Below are 20,249 nucleotides of genomic sequence, written 5' to 3'. Positions count from 1 at the left end.
AAAAGGGAGGATCAACACTACTGTAACATGGAAGTAATGGCAAGCTTGATACAAATGTGTTCAAAAATGTTTTAACGTCCTCAAGTGTTCAGAAGTGCTTATTAGTCTTCCCTTGTTTTCTTTGCTCTTGCACAGAGCTTGAGCTTTTGGAGTGAAAAGTTTTAGGCTAATTGCTTTTTCTTCCAAAGTGTGGTTTAAATAAAGCCCAACAGACCTCTCATGTTTATTAGCAAGAAGAACGAGCCTCTTCTATTAGTATATTTCTGAACTGGAAGCGTTAAGTGTAAAGTTCTTTACTGAGTCCATCAGGAGCGAGTTGGGAAGATGCGTCCTCAGCAGAAGCGCAGAGCCATGGGAGCTCTGCCTGTGCTAAGGTCAGAGTGGAAGTGCAGGAGGGAGCATTTTGGGTGCAGCTGAGAAGGGGCTGCCCCAGCCCCAGAAGTATTCCTGTCATGCTCGCTCAGCAATATGTGCAAGAGATGATAAGTCTTATCAAAGGGCCATATTACTGTATTGGTAGATTTTCCAGGTTGGGGAATTTTTGCCTTTTTATTGTTTCACAGTATTAGAGTGTAAGCTCATTGACTGAGATGCAAGCTTTCTGGAATTTGTAGTAATTATGTGGTTTTGAAACGCTCAACCTTCACAAACGCACAGACTCTACCATTATTGTATTCTGGTTACATGATGATTCACTTAAGTCATGAAATTCTTGATTAAAGTTGCTCTAGAAATTTTCACTAAATTGTCTCCATGGTTTACTCCAGCGCTGTAGGAGTATGATAACTGGCTCTGAACTTACTCGTCTATGTAACTGGTATCTTTTTAACATATGTCCATTGGGAGAAGGGAGAAATTATGGTGCCAGTGGAGTAGGGATTTGTTTCGCTCTTTAGCAGAAAGTATTCCCTGGTGGCTTTTATGTGTATGAAAATGAACACACTGAACACTTGCATTTCTAGACCCAGCAAAAACATTAGATCTCCAGTAAGGCTTGTCACACAGGTGTCCGAAATGTCAAACTGAAAGCCTGTTATGGAAGCCTGTTCCCCTTCTTTGTTGTGTTTACTAAATTTGAGTGACCAAAGAGTTTTTGTTCAGCCTTGTGACAAAGAAAAGAATCTTGAGAGCTTTGATATGTAAAACCAGATATTTTTGAAGTTACTTATCTGTAAAGAAAAAGGAGGCTTCATCTGAAACTTGTAACCTAAAGTGACTCTTTTTAAAGTTAGTGGATGATTTAAAATAGCCATCATAATTATTTACTACTTGCCACTTTCACTGAATCAGTTAATCTGTACAAGACCTAGACCTCTGAGACCTTGATGTGTTATCAATTTACATGCTGGTATAATTGATTTTATACTATAATAAAGTATTATTTATTTATCCTGTTTTAAGACAATTTTAATAGGGTAATCATATTGGGAGGGAATGGATAGCCTGGGGAAAGGTCATCTTAATCTGATTGTGTAGAAAACAGATCAGTTGTTTTTGCAAGGATGCAAGTAACATTTCTGTACTACTTCCATAATTGGAGGAACTGATCACAACATTTCAGATCCCAGGTGTGTTCTGAGCCTTGCTGTTGAATAGAGACATGAAAAAAGGGGGAGGAAAGCGTTGGAAGTTCCTACAGAGGAGCAAGTAAGAACTTTCAAAGAATAATCAGAAATTATAAAGGTCGTATCTTACGATGACATGCCAGTTTTCTCAAATTTAAAAACTTTTTAAAATTCAGAACAGTTTTTATTGAATGAGGCAGTTTGCTTTTATGACCTTTTATATGCTCGCTAAACATCAGACTAAGTTCTTGAATACAAGAGCTTTAATCATATGCTTCAAAACAGAAATTCTCCTTACTGGACAACTGTCAGAAGAGATTTTTTTGGGCCTTAGAAACTGATATGCATTCAGACATTTGCCTCTTTGTTAACACATGAATACCAGCGTGGAGACTGTTGTCAATGTGTTTTGCAATAGGAGAGTCTCCCTCAGAGTGGATAACTTTTCTCATTTTGTTTTTTACGTATCATGAACATTTCTGCCCTCTCAGAGATGTGTCCTACTTGTCAGAGACAAGAAACTTTTCCTCTTTTTTTTTTTTTTAAACTCACTGATGGTAATAGCTATTTTACTGAAACTGTCATAGATATTCAAATTATTGTTCATTTCTAGCTGTCTGTGCTATTTAATGCTAGGTTTTGCTTTCCCCTTCATTTTCTATGTTTGCTACTTTTTCATTTTCTCTCTGATGCTCTGGCATTTTGAGGCTCAATGAAAATGCCATAAACTTTCCTTGATTTAGTGTCTTCCAGGGACATCCAGCTTTGTCTTTAGACAAGCTGTACGGCTGCAGAAACACTGTGAAAATGGTTCTTGCATAGTTAAGAATTACCAGTGTAACCCCAATACTGCTATAGTGCTGACCCATTAGTGCAAATAATTCCTAGTTGTGTTCTTACACCTTCCCAATCCTCATAGCTCTATAAATGGGACTTTTTTAATGCTGTCTTGCTAAAATTAATTTCTGTACTATAGAAAAAATCAAACTAAAATTGTCTTGCATTGTTTCATACCATTAAAACAAAATACTTAATTTTAAAATACAATGAAACCAACTGATACGTTTACTCTTTGTGCCAAGTACTCTTTAAGTTATAAAGGCAATTTGCATTAGAATGTAAATATTTATATTTAAATAAATATATTGCTTACAATGTTAACAAATATGTGATAAATAATTTAAGCATCACAAGATATCTGTTTACAATAAGATAAATGTAAATGGAAATAGAGAATGCCACTCATCTACCACAGTTTGCACAATACTACAATTATGCAAGACATGCGCAATATTTCTCAGTATTATATCTAAATTACTCATGTCTTGTCTCAGCAAAGTATCTATTGTAATCAAGGTGCTTGTTTAGTTGAGACATTATGCCAAGATAAGTGGCTAAACTGGAACAGATAGCTTCCAAGTTTCCTTCTTGCCTTGCAGATCAGTTCGCCCCTGTAACATACCCCTGTGATTGTCTTTGCATGCCACAAACCTTGCACTTCCACACAATTTTTCTATGATACTTTTTGAATTAATTAACTGTTATCATCATTAACATATGTCTGTGGCAGCCATCGTAAGAGATCATACAACACGCACTTTTGTATTGTGGCTGAGGCTATGTTAAAGCTTGCCTTTGCTAGTCAGCCTGAATGAACCTGTAAAACAATTTTGTGATCAGTCTCCTAACAGCCCCATAAGTCTCTGTCTACTATGATTATACCAGTATGTTAGAGCAGCCCAGGGTTCTGCAGATTATTAGCAATATGATTCCTTGGGATGTCTCAAATATGGTCAGCTTCTTGCTGAGGCAGAATGGTCCAGTGCTTGTTCTACTGAGCACTACTGATCAGTTTATATTGGCTTGCATTGGGAAGGCTTTCTTCACAAGAGTAAAATATCACGTGAAAGCTGAGATTCCTCTTTGTCCCCAAATTTTATGGCCTTGCTCTAAGTCATCTTCATTATGATACAATGGGTGCTTTTGAAATGATTGAATTATGCAGATGCTGTTAAGGAATGTACAAAGAAAAAACCCCAATGTGTTTACTTAAGCAAATTTAAATGCACAAAAGTATAAAAGTTCATGTTTAGTTCTTGAGATGCATATAACAGATTACATGATTGAGATTTCCTTTGAATGCTTTTTCTCCAGTTCATTGCTCACCATGCAAGTCTATATGTAAGGTTAGTGTAAACTCATCCATTGGCCAAGTCATGGTAAAGCCTGGCTATGCTCCCAACCTGGATAATTATTTTGTTATTTATTAGACTAATAACTTTTTGGCATGTTATATTGTGCGCACTCAGAACTCATCTAGTTAAGGTTACATCAAAGATTGACCTCCATTGACAAGATTAAATTGAAGTAATTTTCTCTTAGAGCTCAGCAGGTAGAGTATTTGTGTTGTCAGCAAACAGGACTTTATCCTCTTTCCCTTGGGCATTATCTCAAATGCAGTGTCAGAATGCCAGATGGATTTACTTTAATTTTTTTTTCCTCCAATTTTTATTTTTAATTTTCCTTCTATCACCTTTCAGCTGTCACACTCAATAATTTCCTTGGAAGAAAAGTGCCCAAAAGAAGCCACTGTATAACAGCTCTGCTTAAATGCTGATCTTTTTCAGTGGTATTTTTGACCTGTATATATTACCTGATGTTTAATCCTTAGAACTTGCAGGACTGTCTTAAATATGTTATTTTTGTAGGTTTTTCACTAGCAAAAAAACCCCAAACAAACCAAATCCCCCAACCCCCTAAATCAAACAGAAAAAAAACCCAGGAAAATATTAATTATCTGTAATACCGTAAGGACTATTTTATGCTACAATTTGCTTTAAAAAAACCCTACATAAATCATATTATTGTGTATACACTTGTAGAATTGAAAAGAGAAAATACAGACTCAGACCAATAAATCAGTGAATACTAAATCAGCCAAAGAAACAATCAGTCCTAAATACCCTTAATTGTGAAATGAGTGGTTTCATTTATTTAGAATATAGCAGATTTTAATACTTGGCTAGCTTTGCCACTTACAGAACATGATGAAGGAGGATGTCTACTAATTAACTCCTTTGGAAAAGGAAATAACCCACTGAATGAAAGGAAATAATATTCTTTTAGAGGTGATTTCCATGTATATTCTGTCATTCTTGTTTGAAATTTGTCCATTTTTCCTACCATTTCCAAAGTATTATAAAACCCATGGGCAAGGTAAATTTACAGCCTTGAAATCACTAAGTCTGTATATGAATTACTGTAGAAATTATTCCATGAAACATAACTTAAATTCAGTTAAAGGAAAACTATATTGCTACATATTTTAGTACAGAATCTTTTATCGCCACATGTATTCACCTTTCGCTTAAAGTGTAATATTTAAATACAACTTTTATGTTAAAATTTGGAGTTAAGTGTTGTGAATGCTTTCAATGGTGGTCTTCAATAAGAAAACAAAAAACCAAAACCCCTTTGATTTCTCTGTGACAATCCTGATAAGACTTACAAAGCCAAGAAGCATTATGAAAACAACATAATGGCTTATCTGTAGCTCCAGCAGTTGTGGAGACAATGTCATGTTCAACAGAGAAAAACGAAAACAAAACCATGTCTTTAAGGACAAGAAAACAAGTGGTTTGGAAACAAGATGAAACAATCATCCTCACCCTGCTGGGACTTAGCTGTCCAGGGAGTGTGAAGAGAGAGGTGGTTGGCAAGAGGAGAAATATAGAGTTTTATTTATCACTGTGCTCCCAGGGGATAGAATATCAGCCTTTCTTCCAGACTTAGATACTCTCTAATATATCATGGAAAAGCTACAAAGCTTACTTCTTCCTTGCTTGGAATTGGAGTAGAATTGCATTTTACAACATTCATTAGTGCATGGCTTAATGTTGGAAGAAATATTCTATTTCTTACTAAGATGGGAAATACGAGTTGGGCTTTCAAGTCTTCTGCCAACTGTCTCTGGCCTTTGCAGAAAGGGTAAACTGAAAAAGCTGCTGTCACATGTGGGCGGCAGGCATGCAGTGCAGTTAATGATCCGTGATAAACCTGGATAATAAGCAGAGATGGAGAAGGTTTCTCCCAAATAGAATGAGAACTGGTGTTTCTTGGAAATGATCACGTTTCTTCATCCTTTTGGTTTTGGTATGAGAAGAATCAAATCTATAACAGTGACAATCCCCCAAATGGTATAGAGAAGGGTAGCATCTCTGGGGGTGTTGGATAATTCTATTAACTTTTGGAATTAATTAATTAATGAAACTACAGCTTTAGACAAATTATATCTCTACTCTGTTCTTTACCTGTGGCTCCTGGAGGGTAAAAAAAAAAAAAAAAAAAAAAGACGACTATGGTTTTTTCCAGAACTTTAGGATTCAATAGCTATATATATTCATGAGGTATGTATGCAGCAGATTATTTGGCTCATTTCAGTATAAACCAATTAAAGTAAAATAACATTAAGGTCAAATGTTTAATTATGTCAGATTAATTTCCATTAAATTGATTTTCAAATACTGATGTGTCTCAGTCTTTGTTATATGTGATTAATGGTATGCGGAACACTGAGTTTGTCTGAATATTTCTGTCATACACAGAAGGTCCTCAAAATCTAGCTAATATACAGTGACTCCTTTTGTATTCTGTTTTCATCTAAAATCCAAACTACAGGTTGGCCATTTTGAAAAACTAAAAGCTAAAAGAGCAGGATATGGAAAGCTGCTTTCCAAGTAAGCCTCCATTTAAGATATTGGTTAAATTATCGTGTCTTTTAATGGAAGTGTATAGATTGTAAGATTTTAACTAATTCTTGTTTAGTAGAACGAGTTGCATATCACGCTGAGAAAGAGTGCTTGTGAACAGCCTTTTAAGTTTTTGTACTTACTGGTCTGTTTTAGCTTTGTAAATGGTATAATATATTTATCCTTGTATAGGATAAATATACAAGGATATCCTTGTATAGATATATATGATCTATGAATGCATAGATTTATGTCTAAATATTATTTATATTGATTTACTCTCAAATGGATAGTTAGGACAGAGACTCATTTAAATTAATGAGATTCTTCAAAGACACTAAAATTTGGTCTCTTTCAGTTAAGAAACGCATCGGAAACTGTTGCTGAGGGTTAAGGTTGTTTGGTTGTTTAAGACGTTAAAAAGTAGTCTTCACTGTTTCTTGCCTTCAAAGCTTGATAGAATTTCTGGTTAAACTAAGTTGTAAAGAAATCAATATTTTTATCTAAATTGCTTTTGCTTATCTGGTTATAGTTCTGTACAAAATAGGCCAAGTACTCTTCAGGAATCTGTAAGAGACAGACAATTATTTCTTGTTCAAAATAGGTCACTGCTAAGTTTATATGTCCATATTAAAATATGCATAATTTTACAAAACCTACTATGATATGCATTTGTAAAATTCAGCGTAAAGCAAATATTGTTCTTTAGGAAATGTCAGTCAGTACATGTTGGGTAAGCAACAACAGCTGTTGATATTCCTGTGAAGTAAAAACATTTTTAGTTTGTCAAGGCCTAAGTTCAGCACTGATACCAGTTCTTGAACTGATGGAAATAAGCTAAACAGAGATCATTGTTAAATAATTATCCAGGGAGTTATTTAAATCTAGAGCTTTGTGTTAGAAATAGTGTAGTGCATACACTGTTTATGTTCAGGGTGTTTGTTGGGCTCCCCATAACATTTTCAGTACAGCCAGAGTTCTGAGGTAATATGGGGTTTTCTTGAGATGTATTGATAAATCAGGTTTCAGAGATGTACCTGTACTAGGAGTATAGAGGGAATCTGAGAGATGATAAAAATATCTTGTTCTTCTATTCTAGATGGAGATACATGTAAATGTTAATCAATGGATTGATAGATATGTTAAAATATTCAAACCTCATATTTTTATGCTGAATGTGAATTCTGAATACTGAATGTGGGTTTCTGTTGCAGTATGAATACTTCAATGCTGTGCTCATAAATGAACGAGATGAAGAAGGAAACTATCTGGAGCTGGGGAAGGAGTTCATTCTAGTGCCAAATGACCACTTCAATAACTTGCCTGTGAACATCAGTCTGAGTGATGTCCAAGTACCAACCAATATGTACAATAAGGGTAAGAAAAGAGCTGTTTTATTTCATCATTCCACTGGCTGAACATAGGAACTTCCTTGCTTTTAAAATGAAGCTGTTGATTAATTATATATTGTGTGTGTTTTCCAGTTTGCAATTAAACTGAAATTTCAGCGGAAGAATGCTTAACGTATGACAGTTTTGTAATATCTAATTGATATTAAATATCAATTTAATATGGTCAATGATTTGCATATTAGACTTGCATGAATTCTGCTGTAGAATATGGCAGAATATGTTTATTCTTGTGAATTATTTTCCGGAATCTCCAAATCAGTTGAACAGATCTTACATTGTGACTTTCAAGTCACATTCTGTCTTTGCAAGATACAGGGTAGATGGGAGGGGAATATTTTATTAGATTTATGCTCTCAAGCTTCTGGGAATAATTCTAGCTGTATATGACTGTATACACAGCTGCTGCGAGTTTTCAGATAATATTTAGGAAGAATAAACTACATGAAAATTTCTACTCCCCTGACTATTTGTCATAGGTGCTGGATAGCACATAGCACTAACAAATAGCTACATTAGACATTAGGAGTGATGGACTTAGGTCTAAAAATTGGGAATGCAAACAACTCAGGTACACACTCATTTTCCTTTTGCCACTTCCCTTTGATCAGACAGCAGAATTCTGTAATTTTACTGTGCTTGTGCAGCAGTCATCTATTTATTTTTCTCAAGCCAGTAATAAAAGAAGAATTAAAGAAAGCGCCAAAGTTTCCGAACAATGTCTACAGTATATTTGTCATTGGTCTGTAGAGAGCTGCCTAATCTCATTATCTGGTTCCTCTTCCTTGTTTTAACTATACTAAACGTCAGCTGAAAATACATTAAATGCTTTCCTCGTAATACATTCCAGGCTAGCAATTGTGGTAATTCATGCAAGGATATTGTGTAATCACAAATGAAAGGAGAATTAAGTTGGATAGGTTGGGCTGGTAAGAGAAGCAATTGATATGACAGCTTCTCTTCGAAGTTATGATTCAGACTTGAGAAGCCAAAAATCGTACAGTAATGTCTTAAATTAGAGATTACAAAATAACAAAGCTTCCGAGAGAGTATTTGAAAGGTTGTGAAATTATTAATACGGGATATTTTGAAAAAATTTAGAAAATCCTTAAAGTTTCTAAAATTAGCAAACCATTTTTGTTGTGCAAATGCTAATATTTTTTTAACTGAACCTGTCTATAAATTAATTCATTCCAGAATTGCTAAGGGGGAAAAAAAAAAAGGAACAAAAAAGTATGGTTGCAAAGGGATATAGAGGTCAAGCAATCATGTTTTTCCCGAGAAGCAAACTAACCTGAGTAGTTAGTGAGAGTAGTAGAACTAAAGGACCTTCGGTTACATGATCTGTAGTACTGCTATGTATAGAATACATTTTTATATGCTGATTAATTACAGTTAAAGGCCAAAGTCAAAGGGCTTGTTGCATCTTGTTTTGGCTGCTAATACAGGCACTGCCTGTAGAGATGGGGAGGATAGAGCTCTGTGATGATTCCTGTTTCCACTTTGTCTAATTCAAACCAGCCAAAATCATCACTTTATGCAGCTGCAGAAAAACATTTTTTTACCATTTAAATGTATTCCAACTGCTGAAATCTGGTTTGTTGCTGACATTTTCCTTACACATGGACATAATAGTCTCAGCTTGGAGACTGACAATGTCTGGAAATGTTACTCTTACCAAGAAGAGGCCTGTATACTTATATTTTTTGTTGCCCATTTCTTCAGTTCTATAATGCGGAGGGGTGATAACAAGTTAATTAAATCCTAACCTGAGGGTACAGGCAGTAGATATTGATAGGTTATAACCAAATGTCTGCACAACACCATTTCTCTAGAAAATGCCTGTTATTCGTTTCCAGGTTATGTTTTATTTTATTGAATTACTAGGCAAAACCACAGCCCAAACTCACAGTTGAAAACAGACAAGTGTGATCATTGAATATTTAAACACAGGACTCTCAAGTCAGCATAGAAAAATGAACTTTTTATTTGTAAACTAATTCTAAGGTTTTTCTTTTATTTTGGGCTTTTTTGTTGTAGAGATATTGATAATTTGCAGTGGGTTCAGAGGAGAGCTACAGGACTCATCGAAGGGTTGAAAAATGTGCTTAGACTGAAAGACTCTGGGAGCTCAGTCCATTTAGCTTATTCAAGACATGACTAAAGGATTAATTAGTTGATCTCTAGTTAGTTACTAATACCAGGCTCTATAATCTGGTTGTCAAAGGTTTAAAAAGATCCAATGGCTGAGATAGGGTTCTGTTATTTTGCAATTTGCACAAGTATGGGCTCAGTTAAGACATGGGGAGTTGTTTGTGGTGTTGGTGTTGTTGTTTTGTTTTGTTTTGTTTTTTTTTTTAATGTTAGTCGTCTATTAGAAGGGTGTTGTCCTATGTCTATCCCTCCAAGCCCTTAATCAAGACCAGATTGTTTTCTGTTTGTTTTTGAAATAATATGTAGTTTAGAATTAGTTTGGGGAGAAACTTTGGCCTGGTCAGCTTGCATGATCATAGTGATCCCTCCCAGCTGTAGAATTGCTAAAGTGAATGTTCACAGTCCCTAACTAGGCTTTAAAGAGATTGGCTTAAAAATCATGGGACATAAATACATTGCTATTCTTTATATATCTTCTGGCTCTTTCAGCCTCTGCATAGAAAAGCTTAAAAATATTGATGGTAACAACAGGACTAAATAATTCCCATTCTAAGGAAACCATCAAGTTTAGAATCTGAAAACAAAAAGTAAAAGGAAATTTCATTACATTTATGATGAAATCAAGAAACCTGAAGTACCATAAATATCAAAACTATGGTATTAAAATTTAACATGGAACATTTTGAAAAGGAAAACGAGAGCCAATAAAAAAGGCTGCCAACCTAATTTGTAAGCATACGTGTAATGCTAGTGCCATCTTTGAGTACAGACTGCATACTATAAATGTAGAAGAAAAAGTAAATTAGTGAATTTAATAAAGAATCACAGTTTTGCATTTACTGTACTGTTGATCATCATTGTAAAATATAAAGAGGTGGTCTGGTTATTGATGAGCTTTTATGATTTTCATCCTCCTCTTCTGCACACCCTCGTCCCTCGGTTTCTCCATATCTTACAGTGCACATCAATTAATGTTAAAAATAGAAAAGTTACTGATCTTTGCAATATAAAGCTCAGAAAACACTATTTTGGCATTCCTATAATGGTCATATGCTGAAGGAATTCAGGGAAAAAAAAAGTGGGATGGTTGTGCTTTACAGATAAATGTGCTTATCTGTCAATACAGAGAGAACTCTCAGCTCTAGGCTGTTTCACAGCAAGGCTGGCGGTCCATTTAAACTGCAAAACATTCTGATGGAATTGGCCTCCTTCATTTTTCCTGAAAATGACTGCTTATGATAATGTTTTGCTTTTGAAATGTTTAAGCACACATTGGGATTCTAAATCTGTCAGTACATTCTGTTTCCTCTATTTAAGCACAAAGTGTATTCATTGCGTATAGCCAAAGATTTGCAAAGCAGTATCCTTTTAAACAATGAATAAATAATTAAAGTAAAGTAAGAAGTTCTAAGTGATAACTGTGTTAGCAAGTGATAGCTCTTTCTTCTGTCCACAAATTTGGTACCTGGCAATTATGAACTGTGTACAGATTTCTGACAGAAAGTAGGGAAAAGGGATCTTAGTGAATTAATTGTATAGGTACATTCATAGTTGAAAACGGAAGGGAGGAAGAAGGTTACTTTTTTCATATTAGAAGCAAAGTTTAGTTTTGGAAAGTACAGAAGCAATCTGAATCCAGTTTGGACAATGCAGTACCAAGGCAGAAGTCCAGGTATGAGAACAAGTGTGTATAAGGCACTGTCTAATGCAGCTGCTGTTGTCTTTTTAATAAAGTTTATTATGGGTTATATATCAGCCCCAAAGTGAGTTTTCATGTCTCTTCTTTTTTATCTCTCTCCTATTATTTTAGAATGTAAGTGATTTGGGACATGCTTCTGTCTCAGACATATCTTGCATATATACTTCCATAGGTATACCTTCCAAAGATATTCAGATATTCCTTTCTACATATCAATTGTTCTATTTTAAACAGCTATTGTGGAAGAGATTAATAATAATGAAAAATGATTAGTGATTTAAAGTTTACATAGTTTCAACGTTTGCTTTATTACTTTCTGAGATGCTATTTAGAAGAATCTAGGAATGCGACATATAATTAAAAAGTAGGCAGTTGGAATGTGAGCTAGGCTTTCTGGCAACCATCCATGGAGAACATGGTTTCTGGCAGTTGCTACTGGGAAAAAGTAGGATTCTATAATGGATTTATCTACATGAGGAGATAAAAGAAGGCTTCAAAACACTCAGATCTGGTCTAGCAGATGTTGACAGCATACAAAAGTAAAAGAAAAATAGAGTAGCATTTTACGTTTCGTTAGTATGAGAATGTAGGTAGTCTTAACTTAAAATCCTACATTCTTTGTCCAAAGAAGATATGTGCTGTATCTGAGCTGAAGAGCCTCTTCCGGTTTTATTTTTCTAAGGCTATGACACTTCATATTTATCTGTAGTTGTGGACAGTAATGACATGTTTTCTGCTATTGAGTTTACACTCAACATTTTTTCAAGTTCTTGGAAGAGGTTTATGAATGCTTGGCTAAATGTGGATTTCAGAAGAATGTAGATGAAAACCAAAGTCAGGGTGAGGGTGAATGTGTCTTGGTGACATACACTCAGACAGTTCTAAAATATGGCACCCATTGAAAAGTGAAGTATAGCACAGTACGGTACCAGAAGTGACACACAGCAGGATCTCATCTGCTTATTTAATGTGGCATAAAACCTAGGAAATTCAAGAGGGTGCTGATAAATACATTATCTCAATATCAACAGAAAACAACTCCTGTTTTTGAGCTTTTGCAGTCAGTCTTTGTTTATATGATACGGTAAACTTTACATTTGTAGTTTGTAGAAAGGGGAAAAGCCCAGGTTCTCTTTTCAATACTTCAGAAATCTCTAGATGCAAGCACTTCTCCTTGCCTTTTAAACTATCTTTTTATTGTACCTTTCTGTTTTTCCCTTAGGTCCTCAGAATTGTGGGCTTTTGTACTTTGCAAATTTTACACTCTCATTCTCCTAGTGTTCTTAGTTGTTAAAAAGAGTTAGACTAATTCACTAACTAACATAATTGACTAACTAATTTAGCTGGCACTAAATTCTCCTTTATCAAGTACTGGTGCAAACTAGAGGGTTGGACTCCTTGAGACCAATGACATTACCGTTGCAAAATCAGTATTAGACTGTAGTTGCCTCTTCCGTCCCTAGGAATGCAAACAGGCAGCTACTTAGATACATCAGAGCAGGCATCTGCCCATCTGGAAGATTTTCTAATCCTTTTCCATTTCTGGGGAATTACTCCAGCATTTCTTGAATATTTCTGGGACTTGAACATTTCCAGAATAACTGTAAAGTGTAAGAATTGTAGTGATTTATAGGGACAGTTGATGCACTATATGTTTTCTCAAAAAGTGTCTTTTGTTTAACTGCCTTTTGTTGTTACAAATAAGTAGTTAGAATTTTGGATTTTAAGAAGTTTAATGTCTACAGCCTCTGTTTGGGAATCAAGGGTAGATAGTAAGATTCTTAGGTACATACCTCTATAATTTGATTGCCTTGAATAATTTATTTTTTACATGGGTAAACAAGATCTCACTCAGACCTTTAGATACAAATTAATACAATGAAAAGTGAAGTGATGCAGGTCTTTTACAGTAGAAAGAGAATAACGAAACTAAATGGGTTCTAATAACAGCTGGATACAAAAAAACACTGTCTTTACTGAATCTTTGTTTAGAGTAGAAGTGCTCAGTGTAATAATTTCTTCACTGTAAGAAATTTAGATCTAAAGAGAGACTTCTGTGCCTGAGCGCTTTTTCAAGTAAAAATAATTATTTCTAAAAACCTTATGTCTCATCTTCACTGTAGCTCTGCCTCCAGATTTGGTCTGGAGTAATTAATATGACTATTTAATATGACTATTTAATATTAATATTACACACACAAAGAAAACCTTTCTAAATACTCTTAAAAAATAAAAATGCCTTTTAGAATGAGGTCAGTTTTACTTTCCTAGTTGGGTATCTGCTACTTCCATCTCCTTTCTTTGTCTCCCCAAGAAGACACAAAGAATGAATGTGGTTATTCAGGCCTAGTTTTGAACTCACTCTTAGGTGAACTTGCATAGTTTTATCCTCGCACCAACTATTTCTCATTTAGGCCTGTACTAACATTTTGACTACTGCACATTGTATTCCTTTTGTCATTACATTTTTTTTCCTGCTTACCAAAAAAACATTTTCTCCTACTTTCAATCCTAAACTTATATCTCCATTTTCTGTATAAGCTACTTCTTGCTTTATCTCCTTTGTGCTTATGATTATGACAAGGCTTTCTGTACCTTTTTTTGGAGATGAATTACCTATAAAGAAGTTGTGAAGTATCTCAAAGCACAATTTGGATGTATGATGTCAGCTGCAGGTTGTTGGGGGATAAGAAATGACTGCTCTCTGCCACTTGTACTTGCTGGGTATTACTGTCCCATTCAAACCAGCTGTCATAAGCTGTTCTGTAAGCTCTTCCTGAAACTGGTTTGGTAAAAGGAATCAGATCAGCATTTTTTCCTAGCAGAGTGTTTGAAAATAGAATCATTTTGACAGAACTAGGGTGGGCGTGACTGTATGTGAATTTATCTACCAGCTCTGGACAGTAGTCTCTGAGAGATGGTGGAGGAGGTAGACATGTGTCGATAGAGGTAGATTGGGGAAAGAGGATAATCTCTTTACTGGAATCAGATCAGTTGCAGTTTGAGCAACATGTCTGATTTTGCCTTAAAAAAAAGAAAGAGGGAGAGAGAAGAAAAATAATTTCTCTTGGCAATAGAAGTGAAGTAGGCTTACATAAGTTGATTTAAACTAATGGGAGTTTTTTCCTTTGTTGTCGTTTCTAGTTTACTATATATATAATCTTGTTTTACTTGCTGAATTTTATAATGGAGGAATATTTCCTACAGGATAAAACTTCATCCTATTAATATAGCTGACAGTGGAATTAAACACATTCTACAGCTTTGCAAGACTTAGTTATCCATTGAGGTTTTTGTATTTATTAAAAGTCATTGAGGAAAGAGTCCAAACTTACTACCAGATAAACAATAGATTTTCAAATTCTAAATGCTTTTGATTATTTTAAATGTATTTTTGTTTTCATCACTAGTGAATGTCGGAGGAAAAGACATATAGGCACATCTGTGCTACATGGTGGAGAGTTGTGCAGCCTGTTCTTACCACAAAGGATGTTGGCATATATGCGTGATTCATTGGAGTATTGCATGGAAATATTACGGATGCAAGATAGTTTTGTGGCCATGGTTCTGAAACTAAGTTGTCAAGTCCTAGATCAGAAGAATTTTAATTTATTAAGGTGCAGCACAAGGTTAATGTCTCTATTTTGCTTCCCATCCAGAGACAGATAGATCACAGCTCTGCACTGTCTTCCATTTGTACAGCATACGACATAGCAGCTTTTGAGAGACATGATATTTTTGTATGCCAGTATCTTAGTGCTTGCTTGTTTTCCCATAGTTTGTTTCCAAGGCACAGTTTCTCACTTTAAACTCTGTGATTATTGGAGAGTTTTAGACCTGGCTCAGCAATCTGGTGCTCTTCAGCACCGCACCAAGTGCATGCCACCTGCCCACAAACAGTTATGTTCCACTGATTTTCATTGTCTCAAAATTTAACGCTTGCTGAACTACTCTGCTCTGTGTGGGGAGATTGAAGCCTATGCTTCAAAGTTCTGTGGAACTGACATCTACATCTTTTAACTTGGGATTTTGCATTTTACTCCTAGTAAAGTCCTGGGGGGAATATAGCATAAATACTTAAATGCCCATCATTCTAGGTGCACACAAGCAGAAGCACCATGCTGGTACAAATGAATAGGCTTGTTCTGTTCTCAATTTTGGAAATTTTTCTTCCTAGTTTGATTTACAATTATGTCTGTTCAAATTAGTTTAAACAGGGAAATGTCTACTCCTAGCTTGGAAGAATTCTTAGACTCTGTGAAAAGAATTGATTACTGTCTTTGAAGTGCCCAAGGTGAAATGATGATTTGTATGTGGAAAAGCAGGATGTAGTGGGTAATGCACAAAAGGAGCATATTAACGTGACTACATACAGTAAAGTCTACAATAATAACTATCTTTCATAAGTGGCTTTCTGATTCAGGAAGGCATTTTGAAGCACCTTCCTGCTTTCTTACTTGTTGCTTAAGCTGAATTAAAATACTAGTGTCTGGGCATGTGCAGATAGCTATTCAAAGGCATTTTCCTTTTTTAGAAACTTGATATCAATAACTGCTCCATCTAAAAGGTGATGGACTCTGCTTCAGGGAGGAAGTGTGCTCTGTGCAGGGAGAAGAAAATATGTTAGAGTCAATTACTGATTTTGATAATGATATGTCAAAATAGAGCATAAAATTTCCTCAAAAATGTTGGGTCTGGAAAGTTACTTTCCAGCTTTCATTTATAATGGAGAATGGGGCTTATACTATTGAACTATGTTTCAATGTTTTCCTTATATGATTACGTTTTAAATAAGGAAGTTACATGATGTTTTAGCACAGTGCTTACACGGATTTCTTTCTAATGTTGACATTATTTTACTGAATACATTTCTCGTAGTATTTTCGTACAACTTTGTCTGACGTTTCATAATGTCTACCAGTATAAAAGACTGAATTTTCCCATTCTTTGTTACATCAAGCAAGTTATATTTCATAGTACTGCCACATGATTTGGAAGTACATTTTGGGGTCACAGTCATGTTTTTCTGAATTTTGTAATTAAGTCTTCATTCCCTACTGTAATGTATTTGAGAGGGGAGCAGATGAAAAATATGGTTTAAATCAAATAATCATAATTGACTTTTAAAAATCTCTTCTTAATAACAGTTCCCTCTTTCCTACCCCTGACATTAGACTGTGATACGTGCATTCTGCTAATCGCTGTTTTGGCACTAGGAAGGATTTTTTCTTATTATCAGATTGGCTGGTCTTTGGCAAATACCTATCAGCAGCCCAGAGACTGGTTAGCTTATAAAATCTCTGTTATCATAAATTGGCAGGTGCCTTAGTAAGTTACTTTTACATTTTTTACATAATTGAGCCTGATTCTCTGTTAAATTAGGAAATATAGGTATGTTATGGGGAAGATCTTTTTTAAGGAAGCTGGAGAATAGTGTGGGCGTGGGCAGATGAAAAATTAATTTCTCCAAATCTTTTTTGATTGAGGTGTTAAAAAAAAAAAAGAAAGAGGAAAAAAAGAAAAAGATGACATTGGATTGCAGATTGTCAGATATCTATCCAGGTATATTTAGATAATGAACTAGTAGCCTTAGCACAAGACCACAAGTCGTTGCTGTGTCTTTACTGACAGAGCAGAAGAACCAAGATAGAAAATAAAATTTGATGATCAGTGTTATACAGTCCAAGAGTTAATCTGCTGCTTTGAAAAATAAAAGCAATAATATCAATTTTAACTTAGAGAAGTCTGTCTGACTGTCTTCCGTCTGTTCTTTCCATCCTCACACTGTGGTATAGTTGCTGTTCTGATGTTTTTGAAATAGAAGAAGGGATTTTATCAGTGCTTTCCATAACTGCAGTTTTTCTGTGATAAATGCTGAAGTCCATGAATATTTTCAAGCATTTCTGTCAACAGGAGATATGGTTTATGTCAACTGAACTAACAAACATAAGGCACACAATATGTTGCTGAGAGTCTCAAGCTGTGTCATCAGCATTTTTAAAAAATGGTTCATGAATGTAAAATACAATTAAAAGTTCAATAATCTGTAAAAAGATAAGAAGTCTTTATTAATAATAGTCTAAATTCATTTTTCCTTAAATTAATACCACACTGAGACTAATTCCACGCCATTGGATTTGAAATACATTCAAGTATTAGCAACCGTTTTGACTCCGTAACAGTGATTGCTCTGAGTAAATACGGATTTATAAAAGAAGTGATTAAAAAGTATCTTACAAGTCTTGAAGTATATTTGGACTTCACTCATTTCAGAGACAAGATGACTATAAATATCCTATATTTTCCTATGGATTTCAATTCAATTTTTTATTATTGCTCTTATTATTTTCACAATTCAGTTGCTTTCCATGTGGAGAGCCCATATTTAGCATTCTTCCATGGCTTAGCATATTAGATTTGGTCTTTTTTTACAAGCTTGCAATACTCTTCAGCAGAAATAGGCTTTATCTCTTTCCCTTATGGCTTTGCTCATGACACGATTATTTGTAGCACATGTGTACTGCATTTGTGCTTCTCTTTGTCTCTCTTGTCACCTATCTTTTACTGGCTGTTGAAAGTACAGATTTTATCATATGACTTAAACCTTTTTTTAAAGGCTTTGTGTTTTGATTATTCCTGTTATTACTATGGAAAGTTGGCAATCAATTATTTGTGTGCTCTCATATTATTTTCTGGATTGTAGATCATAGAATCATAGAATAGTTTGGGTTGGAAGGGACCCTTAGAGGTCATCTTCATTAGAAGATTAGAAAGATCTTCAACTAGATCAGGTTGCTCAGAGCCCCGTCCAACCTGACCTTGAATGTTTCCAGAGATGGGGCATCTACCACCAATCTTGGCAACCTGTTCCAGTGTTTCACCACCCTCATTGTAAAAAATTTCTTCCTTATATCTAGTCTGAATCTACCCTCTTTTAGTTTAAAACCATTACCCCTTGTCCTATCGCAAGATGTTTTCTTTCTTTTCTTGTAGTTATTTCCTTCCTTCCTATCTTTCTATCTTTATAATTACTAATGTTTTAAGAAATTATTTACAAACAGTATGAATGCAATTACAGCTTTGAATAATTCTGAACTCGGTATCTTTAGTAACAAAAGCATCAGGTTTAGTCTGTGCTTTTCTGCTTACCATGTTTACTTCTTGAATGCTGGGAACATTGCAAAAGAAGACTTAGACTTACAAATTATCTTTAAGTTTTGCTTGAACAATTTAGAGCCTGGTAAAGAATATCACCTGTGTCAAATGGTATCTCCATTGCATGATTTTCGCTGCATGTTAAAAGATGTGTTTATGCACTACAGGTCAATAAATGCAGACTCTAATCAAAAGTTTTGCTTGCATGGGAAAAAAAATCTGCTGCATGTAATAGAGCCTTCTCTAAAAGATATTGAAACGTGATGAACCACAACCATTTTTTGATTAAGTGAGGTTTTTTCAATTTGGTGCTTAAAAAGAGCTATGAATATCGTTCAGTCATACTTTCCTATCAACGCCTTTCAAGTGGCTGTCAAAATCGATTACCTATTTTCTAGAATATTAGAACCAAAAAAATTCATTTCTCAAGTGATGCAGAAAGATTATAATCTACAGCTAGCAGATATGTAAAACCCTTTCCCTGCAAGGTGTGACATTAAGAAATAAAATCTTGTCTGTATGATTGTCTGTCGTATATGATTTTATGGACTATGCTTCTGAAAATTCAACATTCTGGAGTTGTTATTTATATAGACATGGCCATATACTGTCCTGGACTGCTGTATTTATATTTTGAAATCCTTCCCCTGAATTGTTTGTCTTTGCATTTTAAGTTCTCTAGGACAGTGTTTGCACTGTCTTCCTAACTTTGGTCATTGTTTAATTTAAAAGGAACTTTCTTAGTCTAACTGATTTAGTCAAGGTTGCAGAGAATTTCCTATCTTCCCATATTTCTTTGTTTTAACTCTTACTGGCTATTGGACAAAGATGCACAGACTTCTCCACTTGTTCCATCTGGTTTTGCTCAAATTCTGCCTCAGATCTGATTCCCAGAGTCTACTCAGGCTGCTGCTTTGTTCTTGCAAAGGGCTTTAGCTTCACAGATTTTTTTTTCTTTTCTTTTTCTTTTTTTTTTTTTTTTTACTCCCCCCCCCCTTCAATTCTCTGTCTTTAACAGCAAGCCTTTTGGAAATCTTGGCATCACCACGCAAGATGTGTACTGTGCTTTATCTTTCTTGTAGCCTAGTCTGTCTGTCTCTGGCTGTGGATTTAATCTGTATGTTTCTAATACATCCACATCACCATGGCAACTAGATGTCAGATACAGGCTACACGGTAACATTTTAAGTTTTTCTTCTAAAAAGCCCTATTCTCTACCACTCCTTATTCAGCAGCTGTTGCTTAGTTACTCGGGGTTGGGCTTTGCCTTTTGACAAATGTGAGATAGTGAAGGTTTGTTAATGCACACTATTCCAGGTATAATATTAAGAGGCTTTTTGACCTGAGACACCTCTGTTGATCATGATGTCTCCCCTACTTCCTTGTTGCTTCCAGGGGCAAGAAAGTGACAATAATTTACCATTGGCCTATAATGGTAGAAAATTACTGTGTCTCCTCTTTTATCTTTCCTTTTTTTTTTGTATTATTGTCTCTGATGAGTATTAACTTCTCTGATGAC

At 35.0% G+C, this 20,249-nt stretch overlaps 1 protein-coding gene across 1 annotated transcript in view; it reads left to right on the top strand.

Annotated features, from left to right (window-relative positions):
• CACNA2D3 (calcium voltage-gated channel auxiliary subunit alpha2delta 3) overlaps positions 1–20,249 on the top strand; it is a 471,854-nt gene that overhangs the window by 172,729 nt on the left and 278,876 nt on the right. Inside the window, exon 5 of the mRNA XM_075159074.1 lies at positions 7,528–7,690. Within this exon, the coding sequence (XP_075015175.1) occupies positions 7,528–7,690 (163 nt within the window). The remainder of the gene's footprint in view (positions 1–7,527; positions 7,691–20,249) is intronic.

The sequence above is a fragment of the Calonectris borealis genome, chromosome 10, assembly GCF_964195595.1.
Source record: "Calonectris borealis chromosome 10, bCalBor7.hap1.2, whole genome shotgun sequence".
Taxonomy (NCBI): Eukaryota; Metazoa; Chordata; class Aves; order Procellariiformes; family Procellariidae; genus Calonectris; species Calonectris borealis.
Note: the sequence above shows the minus strand (reverse complement) of the source record. Positions and strands in the feature narration are given on the sequence as shown.